The sequence below is a fragment of the Silurus meridionalis genome, chromosome 25 (assembly GCF_014805685.1).
Source record: "Silurus meridionalis isolate SWU-2019-XX chromosome 25, ASM1480568v1, whole genome shotgun sequence".
In the NCBI taxonomy this organism is placed as follows: Eukaryota; Metazoa; Chordata; class Actinopteri; order Siluriformes; family Siluridae; genus Silurus; species Silurus meridionalis.
In genome coordinates, this window is record NC_060908.1 from 5,078,430 (window position 1) to 5,091,185 (window position 12,756).

Here is a 12,756-nt window from a genome sequence, read left to right on the forward strand (position 1 = left end):
AATAAAGCATAAGATAGAAGATTTCATTCTCTAGCTTCAAAAATACTAAGAGAATGAACGTTATTTGATCACATCAGGTGTCTACAACTGATTACAAATAACTAATGAGGCAAGTTTTTTTATTAACGCATGTAAAAGACATTTTACAAATAAAATTAGTTAAATAAATGAAACCCAGTAAAACCGCAGGGGGGGGGGGTTGAATTCTCTAATCTGATGGTTGATTCATTCCTCTAACAGCAAGAGATTCTGTTTGCGAGATAAATCACAGGTTATAAAAATGCTCTAATATATTGTTTCAATAGTAACATCTCAAAAAGGTTTAACGAGATTTAAGTCCGTTATACAATTGAAAGCTTTTTTCTCATAAAAGTTTTTTTTTTTTTGCTATATGGCATACAGCCTTCTATTGAGCAACTTACAACTGAGCTGAGGGTTAAGGGTCTTGCTCAAGGGCCCAGAAGTGGCACATTTGTGCCACTGGGTTTTAAACTCTTGACCTTCCGATCCAGAGTACAGTACCTCAACCACTAAGCTAACATCTCTCCAAAAACCCATGATTGTTTTTATCGAAGAAACTAATATGATTATGACATTTGCTGTAAATAGAATTGCATTTAACTTTGGAATGAGTGTGTTTTTATAAATGAGAGAAATTTTCTTGTACGTGATTTAGCCGTTTATAGTTCTTATAGTGTGGTAAGAGGTACAATCACGTTTATCAAAACCTTCCAGCATCACACAGGCCTTTACCCAGTGGTTTTACCAAATACTGCTGTAGGTCGGAGTCAGACAGGCGTTCACTAATCATTAATGGGTTAAATCAGACATGGGCATAACTCAGATAACCTTGCGATAACAAGAATGAATTAAACTAACTGCATCCATATGGAGACCACGGCTCTCAACATGTGTCCTGCAACTGGCTGCATACTTCTGCTGTGGAAACGGTCTCGTCTTCCACAAAAGGAATTTTTACGTTTCGCCTTTTTTTTCTCCTTTCTTTCTCCCGTCTCAACCTACACGTCCCTCAACTCTCACACGGGCTTGTTTTGATTGCTGTTGCGCAAACCTGATTATTTCTAGAAGCATGCCATTTTTAATTACTATTTCAGAAAAAGGAGCACCAAATCCTAAGAATTGAAAATAATTGTATTGTGTTTGGGTGGAAGCTGTTTCCTGCAGACCCAAGTACAAATTGTAGTCGCTGCACCTGCTGCCATCTTGTGGATAAACCATGCTGATCCTGAGCAAGATTTGCAGTTGGTTCTATTGGCTATTGTCTGTAACAAACAACCTTCTCTAGCAGTCAGGAATCACACACTAGATGCAAATTGTTGTTAATAGGATCTGTATTGAATGCAGATTTTAAAATGCACATGTATATATAACAAATTTCACACTGTTATAATATAGTTATAGTTTTCAAAAATGCTCAAATGGCCTTGCTCTGAATAGCTCTCCCAGTACCCATTTGCCCCCCAAAAAACAATGACGGATTCAAACTACTTTATCCACTAAAATAAGTCGCAATTTTTTTTTTTTTTTGAGTCCTTGTCAAATCTGTTGGCAAGTTGACAGCTATGGGTTTCTGCCTTAAGCCTTGACCCCTCAAGCTCAAAGTCTTTTCTTCATTTTGCCTTTCTTAAAGCGCCCGCGCCCGAAGCCAGACTTCATGACGTCGTTAAGTCGCTGCTTGCCTCGGCCACGCAGCTTCTTCAAGCCGCCACTTTGCAGGAACTGCTGCTTGGAGCGATCCTTGCGATTTTTCAGGATCTGTTCCCTGCTCTTCAGCTCCGAACGAACCCGTAAGCCGTTCTTGTTAAGAGGCTGAGGTCCCGCTCCCTTTCGGCCACTGCGACCTTAATAACACAGAAGCGGATTTATACATCAGAAGCAGCTTTTTTCAGTGAAATGCAGGACACTGAAGGAATTCGGAAATTTGGGTATCATCCAGTAACAATCCAGCCGGTAAACTGACATAATATAAGTTCAAAGCAATTGAAGTCATTATGTTTAATTAATAAATGAAAATAATACAAATTCTGTTTTCAATGATCAAACTATTCTTTTTGGGGTCTGAAATACAATTTGTTTTATGATTTAGAGATGTTCATACCTCCAAATTTAAGCCCCTTTCCTCCTCCATTTTCTCCGTCTGAATCATCTGCATCTTCCACCTTGTACTTCTTCTTCCATTCCTCATAACTGGGCCAGAGTGAAGGAATAAATCCTTTCTTATCAAATAATTGATTATAAATTTGAACAGACTCGATGTGATTACCAACAGAACGCCAGATAAAAAGGATACAAGTTCTTCTTTGACTTCTTGACACTGACCACTTGCCCGCTTTCCGTTTTTATTTTGTTCTTTTTGTCATCTTTACCCGTATCATGGACAAAGCGCTTCCTCTTGCGATCCCTGGAGAGATTCGAGGGAGACATGGTTTATTGCTCGTGTATTGCGACAGGATTTGTTTGGGTTTGATTCAATGTGTGTGTGAACGTGTTGATCCTCTCACCATCTCATCATTTTCTGATGCTGGTCCAGCGTACTGTTATCATCTCCCATTAGATCCAGGACAGCCGAGGAGGCCTGGTGATCAAATGAGCTGCCTTGGGTGGCAAGACTGAGTCTAGGGACACAAATTTACACATTTTTTACCTTTCGTTTTAAAAATGCATAGTTTTCCTCTCCGTTTTGGGCCTCGTCCACATTTAAACGGATGACAACGAAAACGTAGCTTTTTAAAAACCCTCTCCAAAGTGGATAAAAAACGAAAACGATGCTGCATTTTTAGTCATGTGACTGTGACTGTGTGAAGTAAATAAACGGCAAGCGGTAATGACGCGGATCGAATCATCTTTTTACTCACGCATGGTACAGGGACGTAAGCGTTTTCAGACATTTCACTGTGGATTAGCAACTTTTGGAGTGTGATTACAGAAACTTAAGAGCGTTTTCTCTCTTTTGGAAAGCTAAAAAATAATATTTAAACAATCCAAAGAAACACTGAGTGATTCCAATATGATCCAAAAAAATCCAGATTTCCTAAATGGCATGCCTCAAACAAGATTAAATATGTTCTCATTTGAATAAATAAAACAGATCAGGGTCTTAGGATCTATAAAACAACAAACAATCAGTAATTAATGACAAAGATACAAAATAAATAAATAGGGGAGGGGACATTAGAATTTAGTATGCAAAATGAATATTCAAATATCTGAGTTTCAAAAAGAAATGATCTAAGCATTTTCTCAGTATGTTCAAATGAATATTAGCTGCTTAATACGTTTTCCTTGAGTTTTTAAGAATCAGTGTGAAGATTGGAACCTTACCCTCGTTCTGATTCAAAGTCTTTGGGTCTGTACGGGATGTAAAACTCCTCGTCTCGACCTGACTGCCGGTTCTTTTTGTTCTTAGCCCAGTCCACGTTGCCGTCCCGTTTCCTTTTCTTTCCTCCGACCACTTCCGAGAACACACCCTGACGGATGAACGAGTGTCAGACTGTATTTTTTGGTTGTGTAATGTATTAGAAGTGCAAAATTGCTAAAGTGACTCACTTATATAAAAAAAAAAAAAAAAAAAAACTGTAAAGGACACTCAAGGACACCACAAAGCAAACCGGCTTCTAGACTCACCTGGAGGTCGTCGTCTTCGTCATCCCCCACTTCCTCTCCGTGTTGCGGTTGTGTTGGGGTCAAGTTCTGAATAGCTGAATGGTTCTGCTGAATCTCTTCTCGTGTCCTCTGGAATTTGTCCACCAGATGGCTGTCCCGGGATCGCTTCGTCCTCATTACCTCGCTAGCACTGGTTTTGTTGTTGGAGTTGATTTCAAATATGGTCTAAAAGATTCCAATGGGGCATGTCTTAATTACAGTACTTTTTTATTTAGCTTTTTACTGATGCAGGAATGAATCCCAGTCTTCAAATGTATTTAAATGATTAACTCACCGATTTTGATCTGTAAGCCTTGATTGAATCAACCATTTGAAGTCTTTCCAACTCCATCTTCTCAAGTCCTGACCCTGGAAACATGCGAAAGTCCACTTTAAGCCAAAAACAACAAGACGAACTGCATTAAAACAATGTAAAACCAAACAAACCTAGTATTGGGTGAACAGCAATGGACGACAGATCAGAGTTCTTCACCCGCTTGATAGATTCTGGAGAAGGGTTGGGTCGGGACTTCAGGTATTGCTTGTAAGCGTTCTCCGAGATCCGTTTGAGGTTCTCGAGGTCTAAAGAGTTCTCGTGGGCTGCGAGGACCTGCGCGTCCTCGTCATCCAAGATGCTCTGTGGAACGCGACCCAGCACTCCGTCAACATCTAGAAGAAGAAGAAGAAAAAAAAGTCATGATATACCAAATATGATTTTTTTTTTTTTTTACTTTTTTATATATATATATATCTATTCACACATTATTCTTAGAAAGCAAGCCCTACTACACTGAAAACACAACGAATCTTATAGAGGTGAGATACCCTGAGTGTGGTCAATGGCTGCAAGGTGCAAAGGTCTTCCAAGGAAGAGGTGAAGATCATAAACAAAGGGCACTTCATCTGGGCACACCAGACTGAAGGCTCGACCGCTCCTGCCAGCACGTGCTACACGACCTGCACAACAAAACACCAAGAGCACATCAGAGCAGTGAATGCTCACACACAAACATAATGAAACAAAAAAACATGACTACGGTGGGTTATAAAACCTGAAAAATATCAAAATGTTCCAGGAAATGCCAGAATATAACGATACTGTTTACTGAAAATTAAGTATTAATCCTCAGCATTATCCAATCCACATTGATTTATTCTACAGCTTTGTTTTTACCCCTAGTAAACATGTTTATTACACAAGGTGCACTAAACATACCGACTCTGTGCAGAAAGAGCTTGCCCTTAGAAGGGAAGTTATAATTGATGACGTTGTCCAAGAGCGGGATGTCGATACCGCGAGCTGCGACGTCCGTCACCAGCAGAACCATTGCTTTGCGGTGGACAAAGCGGCCAATGTTGATCTTCCTGGCCGTCTGGTCCAAAGCGCTGTATATGTACGCGCACCCGATTCCTTGTGAAGTCAGAAGCTAGTCATGAATGATGGGGGAAGAAAAAAATCATCATACATAACACACTGAGCCAGACATTTTATATAACAACAATCACAATGTACACTATATATACACAAAAGTATTGGGACACCTGACCTTTCCTGCCACGTGTTTTTTCTCCAAAATGTTACCACAAACCTAAAGGCCCACAATTGTATTGGACGTCTTTGGATGCGGTATAATTAAATTTTGCGTTCCTTGAACGTGGAAATCCAAACCTGTTCCAGCACGGTAACGCCCCTGTGCACCAGCTCGTGAAGATCTGGTTTGCATGATTTGGAGAGGAAGATCTTAAATGAGCTGCTTTAGAGCTCTGGTCTCATCCCTACTGAACACTTTTGGGATGAATTGGAATACTGACTGCACTTCAGGTCTCCTCACCTCACCTACACCAGTACCTGGCTTTACTAAAACACTTGTGGGTGATGAACATAAATCTCCACAAGCACACTTCGAAATCTATTGGAGCACCTTCCCAACAGAAAAGAGGGAATTTTAAGAGCAAATCGGAATGAGGAAAGCGATGCCACAGCATCGGCATCCCCAATGTTTTCTTCAAGCCTGTGTTTAAGAGTCGTGGTTAGTTACCTGGTTGAGGTATTCCACGTGGTGTTTGGTAGCCGCAAACACGACTGTCTGCTCCTGAGGTTTCACGACGTTCCGCAGAAGATACAGCAGCAGCGCGGGCTTCTCGTCCAGGCGCAAGGAAAAAAATGACAGCTAATCGGGAGAAAGCAAGAAAAAATAATCATTACGACGGGTTTTTTGTAGGTTTCCTTCGTGTGACGTTTGATCCGATTTACCTTTAACTGATCGCTGAGCTTACTGTCGACATCGAGACGCACCAAGACTGGGTCTGTTAATCCTGTTCAAGAGAGAAGAGAGATGCTTATGACGTGCTGATCGAGACCAGGATTATAACCGTGGCGTCTGAGTATTATGTATTGATCCTGACAAAGAGAAAGAGAAATAACCAGCTCTGGCAAATTCCACAAGCAGTTTTGGCAGCGTAGCGGAGAACAACAGGCTCTGCCGGGTCTCAGGGAGACGTCTGATGATCTCCTGCAGTTGCTCGGTAAAACCCATTTCAAACAATCTGTTGAGAAACACAAAAAAAAGATCTGGAGCTGACAACAGGACACTGGACATATAATCAACTTTGCAATGATTACACATCAGGTCACGTCAGTTGTTTTGAAGTAATAGTATAATAATAATAAAGGAAGCAGTAGAAACAACGCTCACAATTTATCAATAAACATCCACATGAATGTGTTCGTTTAATTGCGTTATATATACGTTAAATATTACAGCTGTAAGCAGCCGTTCACAAATATCTCCTCAGAATAGAGTGCGTTATATAAATCTACACACATCTACAAACATCTAGAAAGAACGCATAGAAAAACGTATTGGAACAAATGCATTGATCTGCACCCGTGCTTAACCTTCATCTGAACTACTAGTAGTGCAGAGGGAACAGGTTATCAAAAACACCTGAAAACCAGGATTTTATTGCAAAAACTCGCCCGAGAAAGCTGGAAGCTTACCGATCTGCCTCGTCAAACACCACATACTCCACATTCTGCAGTTTGAGGTTCATTTCCATGACGATGTGCATCAGACGCCCAGGAGTACCGATGATGCTGAAGAAAAACAAAAATGTCTCTCAGACTTCTTGATCACGTGATATCATCTATGCGTAGTGTATAATATAAAATCTATTGTAACGGAAAGAACAATTTGAATAATGCTTGATGGAGGACGTACATGTCAGGATTTTCATGTAGAGCAGCAAACTGATCGTCCATGCTGGAGAAGAAAATAAAAGCATGAATTAATGCATGTCGAAAAGCAGAAATGGATAAATAAATAAAACTAAATGAATTCTGAAAAAAGTTTACCTGTCGCCTCCAAGGATTAGGGCCGTTTTCAGCCCAGTAAACCTGCCCAGCTGGTGAAAAAATAATAATTTACAATTATTATAACAAAAATAAATACAGTGGAACCCGGTTATGTCGATGTCCTAGGGGGTTGCCAAAAAGCATCGAGGTAACCGATGATCGAGATAAACGAAAATCAAAATGGCGGCAATATATTAACGTGCTTGAAATTTCTTTATGTACATGATGTGCGTTAATAAATGAGAATGTGCATGCACGTGTTTTTGAAGGGTTTTTTTACACAACAGCGTTGCTGCGATTTGTTTGATGAAGGCATGCTATAAAAATGTGCATACGTTTGTTAACAACAAAAGGCATAAGTGCACCTACTAACAGCAGAGATTCACCAGTATACAATACAAACCACCATCCATTCTCCATACAAACCTTTATTATATTCTCCAACATTATAAACACACAGATCGCTCAAAAAAAAAAAAACAGTAACTAAGTTTCTGAAAACTTATGACCATCAGGCTGAAGTAATCCGCACAAACACACAAAGCAAAGTGTCCGAAAAACTTACATCCGCGATGCGAGGGAAGAGAGAGAGAGAAGCCGGAAAACCCGGAAGATCCAAAACCGAACCCGAAACCAAAACGAGGGACAGAAAAGTCTCAAACGTGAACGGCCGAAGGCGTGGCAGGTGCTCTCGGCCGCTTTCTCTGAAGCTCCGGCTTCAACTCCTTACCGAGAGAGCCGTGCTCCTTACCCTGCCCTACCCCACCGCCGGTAAGGAGTTGAAGCCGAAGCGCCGCTCCGTTCATCGCATAACATTTAACAAAAAAATGCATATGTGCACTTACTAACAGCAGAGATTCACCAGTATACAATACAAACCACCGTCCATTCTCCATACAAACCTTTATTATATTCTCCAACATTATAAACACACAGATCGCTCAAAAAAAAAAAAAAAAACAGCGGCTGCACAGTGCCGTCTTACATTTAGTCCACATGTGGAAAGAAAAGAAAAAAAAAAAAAAAAAAAAAAAAAAAAAAAAAAAAAAAAAAACAGCGGCTGCACAGTGCCGTCTTACATTTAGTCCACATGTGGAAAGAAAAAAAAAAAAAAAAAAAAAAAAAACAGCGGCTGCACAGTGCCGTCTCACATTTAGTCCACATGTGGAAAGAAAAAAAAAAAAACAGCGGCTGCACAGTGCCGTCTCACATTTAGTCCACATGTGGAAAGAAAAAAAACAGTAACTAAGTTTCTGAAAACTTATGACCATCAGGCTGAAGTAATCCGCACAAACACACAAAGCAAAGTGTCCGAAAAACTTACATCCGCGATGCGAGGGAAGAGAGAGAGAGAAGCCGGAAAACCCGGAAGATCCAAAACCGAACCCGAAACCAAAAACGAGGGACAGAAAAGTCTCAAACGTGAACGGCCGAAGGGGGCGTGGCAGGTGCTCTCTCGGCCGCTTTCTCTGAAGCTCCGGCTTCAACTCCTTACCGAGAGAGCCGTGCTCCTTACCCTGCCCTACCCCACCGCTCGGTAAGGAGTTGAAGCCGGAAGCGCCGCGCTCCCGTTCATCGCATAACATTTAACAAAAAAATGCATATGTGCACTTACTAACAGCAGAGATTCACCAGTATACAATACAAACACCTGTAGTATCTGTAAGGTTTGACTTTTCCGACACTTTCGCGAGTTCTTCTGCGGCTGCACAGCGCCGATCGACATAACTGACGTTAAAATTTCTAATTTTTCCCCCCTTGTGATCGAGATATCAGGGTTCGGCGACATAAAAAAAGTCGACATAACCGATAAAAAATGCTTAGAAAAAGCGAGAATTTGGCGGTTCCACTTCAAAAACGTCGACTTAATAGGGTTTTTGAGATAACCGAGGTCGAGATAACCGGGTTCCACTGTATTATCAATATTAACAATTAAAGCTAAAGTAAAAAAAAAAATTATATACACAATTCTTTAATCACTTAATAATGAAAAGAAAATATTTATATAAAAATGCACACATTTATACAATATAATTATATACTCATAACTACAATATTGATTTTTATGATATATATTTTTTATTAATAATTAATTAAAGAAAAATAAAACCAGCTCAACGTCACCTCTCTAGTGAACTTCATGGTCTGTAGTGCCAACTCTCTTGTAGGTGTGATGATCAGAGCTCTGGCTCCTGTCTGAGCTTGAGGTCCTTTCAGCCTCTCGAACATGGGCACCAAGAACGCAGCCGTTTTCCCGCTTCCTGTCCGCGCCATGGCGACCATATCTTTACCATCCAGGATGACGGGAATCGTCTATCGCAACAAAATCGAACATCACGGAAAGGTCACGGGGTAAAAAAAACAACCAATCTGAACCTGCTGAAGAGCGAAAGTGGACTCACTTTTCTTTGGATAGGGGTCGGAACTTTGTAGCCCTTCTTCATGACCCCTTTGTAGACAGGGTAGCTGAGGCCTACGCAATGGGAAAATGAGTTGCTCTATGTAAAAGTCGGTAATGTGGATTTTATTGGATAAAAGTATTCAAATGGACATACCCATGGACTGAAATCCTCCAGACTTTTTCTTTTTCTTGTTCTGGGCACGCACCATCTCTCTGGTGTCCGGTTCTACATCTGATATGCAATCAGACGACGTGGGGAAGCGAGGCAGCTTTTTACCAAACTGTGGGGGGCAAAAACAGTCGTACACGTCAATACGAGCACTTTTTTGTGTGTGTAAATTTACAGTAAACTAATTAAGTGAAAACCTGCAATTACATCAGCTCTTGTATATGAATATACACTATGCGGAAATGAATTTAGACACCTGCTTTTTTGGGTACACAATTGTATACGATGTATTAACATGCAGTAGAATTAAACGATCCCTTCCCTTAAACTTGGAGACCCAAACCTGTTCCAGCATGACAATGCTCCTGTGCACTCCATGAAGATATACTTTAATTGGGTTGGAGTGGAACATCTCAAGTGGCCTACTGTAGAGCTCTGATCTCATCCCTAATCAACACCTTTGGGAGGAATTGGAAACGCTGATAGCACCCCAGGCCTCCTCACCTCACCTACATCGGTACCTGACTTTACTAAAGGTCTAAATGAGCACAAATCTCCATAAGCACATTGCAAAATCGAGTGGAAAATCTTACCCAAAGTGTGGAGATTATTATAACAGCAAATGAGCTCTAAACGTGGAATGGGATGTTCAAAGTTCATCTGTTTTAGTTCTCTCTCACACGTTACCCTATTTAAATCAAACCCCTGATGCTTTTTCCCCTTTCAGTGACACAGTAACCTGGTCAAACTGCATACTAGTCCACAACATTACTGAGTACTAACGCTCACATTTCACCTTCCAGTTCATGACAATAATCATGACGACAGAGGATTTTAGAGAAAAGCATGAAATTGCTACCTGATGGGCAGAGTTTGGCTTTTGGGAATGCCGTCTAATGGTGTCATTTTTTTATCTTTCACGTTTCTACATTACACAGCAATGTTCTTATCGCTTCTACAAAATCAAAACCAGAGCGCTTCAAATCAGGGGACGTGTCACACCACCCTGCATTACTGATCAAGATTACTGATAAACACCACAATATTCTCCACTAGATTACTAACATACTACTGAAGCAATTAAACATTATACATCAAGTCTTTCCATGAGCTGGGGGTCATAGCAAAGTTCATTTAGGGTGTTTTGTCTAAACCCCTGGGACAAATGCATAAGTAAATGCACCCTGGAGTAAATCTTAGAGGCCATTTGCTAGATCCTAAAAAGGGGAGTAAAATTATTTGAGAACATTATACCACTTTACACCACAAATCTTCTCATGTGAAGAAATAAGGATGATTAGCTTATCTTACATTGCTTATAAACAGATATATGACTATTTTCTCCACAATGTTTACTGAAATAAGTTTCCATTTTCAACAGTTTATAGAGTAATTCCTTCATCGTCTGTGATGGCTTGAGAAACTTGAATGGATTTACAGGATATCATCATAAGATGCAGTCCTACAGTAAAGATGTTTTTAATTTACCAATAAATATATTTTATTTCACTACCCACCACAACGTCGTCTTTAATTTCAGCAGCCAACTCAAAATCTCCCCCATCCGAGTCCACATCTGCTTCTCTGCTCCCAGTGTGCTTCTTCTTCTTCCACAATCTCTTCTTTCTCTGCGCCATGGTGTCCTCTGATATCCGGCTACTTACAGCTCGAGCTGCCTCCTTGTATCAACGTAAAACTATTTAATAGTTTGAATCGCTTCGTACAAAATTAACTAAACAACCAAAACAGTGGAGTTCGACATTTTGGAACACGTGTGGCACGCTTCTTCTTCGTCGTCTTCTCTTTCAGCGCGTTCCCAAACTCCTTGTTGCATTAGCGCCATCTTCAGGTTGTAAAGTAAAACTACAATTTTTCTTTCCCGTTCGCTTCTCCGTTAGGGGTCGCCACAGCAGATCATCCATCTCCATACCTCATTCAAACCAATTATATGCATGTCTTCCCTCACCACATCCAGAAGGCCAAGGAGACCTCCTTTTGGCCTTCCTCTTTTCCTCCTTCCTATCGGCTCGATCCTCATCACTCCCAGTGAAAATCTCAGCATCTTTTTGATGCAATTCAACCTCCACCCTGAACCAGTCTGTCGTTCCTACTGCACACTTTACTGCTGTCACACTGTCCTCATACATGTCCTGCACCACCCCTTACATACTTCTGCCACACCAGACTTCCTAATACAATATCACAACTAGACTCGCTTCACCCTGTCGTACGCTTTCTCTAAATCCACACACACACAATGCAACTCCTTCTGACCTTCTCTATACTTCTCCATCAACATTCTCAAAGCAAATAATGCATCTGTGGTGCTTTTCCTCAGCATGAAACCATACTGCTGCTCACAGATGGTCACCTCTTTTCTCAGCCTGGCTTCCACTACTCTTTCCCATAACTTCATGGTGTGACTGATCAACTTTATTCCTCTGTAGTTACTGCAGGTCTGCACATCTCCCTTATTCTTAAAGATTGGCACACTCGGCACACTCCTTCTCCTTCTTCTTCTCCTTCTCCACACTCCTTCTCCTTCTCTAGAAGAGCCATTCACGTGACAGGAGCACAGTATAAAGAATCATGCAGGCCAAGATCTCAGTGTTTTATCACATTTTTTGAGGATTTTTCGAGAATCCAGAGAACACTTAGTATGAAGCAGGAAAACACCATCTAACACTAGGGCACAATCTAAAAACACTAACACACACTTATACATACACACACACACACACACACATACACTAGGGGCAATTTAGCATAGCCAGTCCATAGTTTTTTAGACAGCATGAAGAAACCAGACAACCCTGTTGTGACCCACAGGACACAGTAGCCCAAGCCTGTGAAATGTATATGTAAGTTGAAGCATTGATGTAACTTTTAAAGCATTTCATCATCATCTATTTAAAGAAAATGTAATACCTCTCATTACCAGTATGGTACAACTGTCTATATATGCCTTAGGAGAATTTATCCGATAGTTTAGCATCAAGTGTTTCTTTCTTGTGTAATGGCAGCTTTAATAAATCCATAAAAAAATGATCAATCTGTAACACGACCACAGCCTGCTGTTATTATCTTCCCAAGTTAAATGTTTCTCTAAGTTCAGTCATCTGCTTCCATAAAGTGCAACAATCAATATTCTGAAATGTTTTTGTCAAT

At 40.6% G+C, this 12,756-nt stretch overlaps 1 protein-coding gene across 1 annotated transcript; it reads right to left on the reverse strand.

The window, feature by feature from the left end:
* Window positions 1-1,334: 1,334 nt before the first annotated feature.
* On the reverse strand, window positions 1,335-11,407 carry ddx54 (DEAD (Asp-Glu-Ala-Asp) box polypeptide 54). The gene is made up of 20 exons (XM_046839793.1): window positions 11,106-11,407; window positions 9,574-9,700; window positions 9,421-9,491; window positions 9,143-9,331; window positions 7,019-7,068; window positions 6,885-6,926; window positions 6,665-6,760; window positions 6,089-6,210; window positions 5,918-5,979; window positions 5,703-5,834; window positions 4,880-5,090; window positions 4,489-4,620; window positions 4,111-4,332; window positions 3,959-4,032; window positions 3,646-3,849; window positions 3,343-3,488; window positions 2,523-2,636; window positions 2,312-2,422; window positions 2,120-2,208; window positions 1,335-1,862 (listed from the first exon to the last, which is right to left on the reverse strand). The coding sequence occupies exons 1-20, from the start codon at window positions 11,223-11,225 to the stop codon at window positions 1,618-1,620; spliced, it is 2,559 nt and encodes an 852-aa protein (XP_046695749.1). The 5' UTR covers window positions 11,226-11,407; the 3' UTR covers window positions 1,335-1,617.
* Window positions 11,408-12,756: the final 1,349 nt, after the last annotated feature.

What these genes read in the sequence shown, in the direction of transcription:
- ddx54 (XM_046839793.1), bottom strand. Translation starts at nt 11,225, where the DNA reads ATGGCGCAGAGAAAGAAGAGATTGTGGAAGAAGAAGAAGCACACTGGG. An exon ending in GACTTTGAATCAGAACGAGG is followed by an intron (nt 2,637 to 3,342) that starts GTAAGGTTCCAA and finishes TTGTGTCCCTAG; the next exon opens with ACTCAGTCTTGCCACCCAAG. An exon ending in CATCAGAAAATGATGAGATG is followed by an intron (nt 2,423 to 2,522) that starts GTGAGAGGATCA and finishes GAATCTCTCCAG; the next exon opens with GGATCGCAAGAGGAAGCGCT.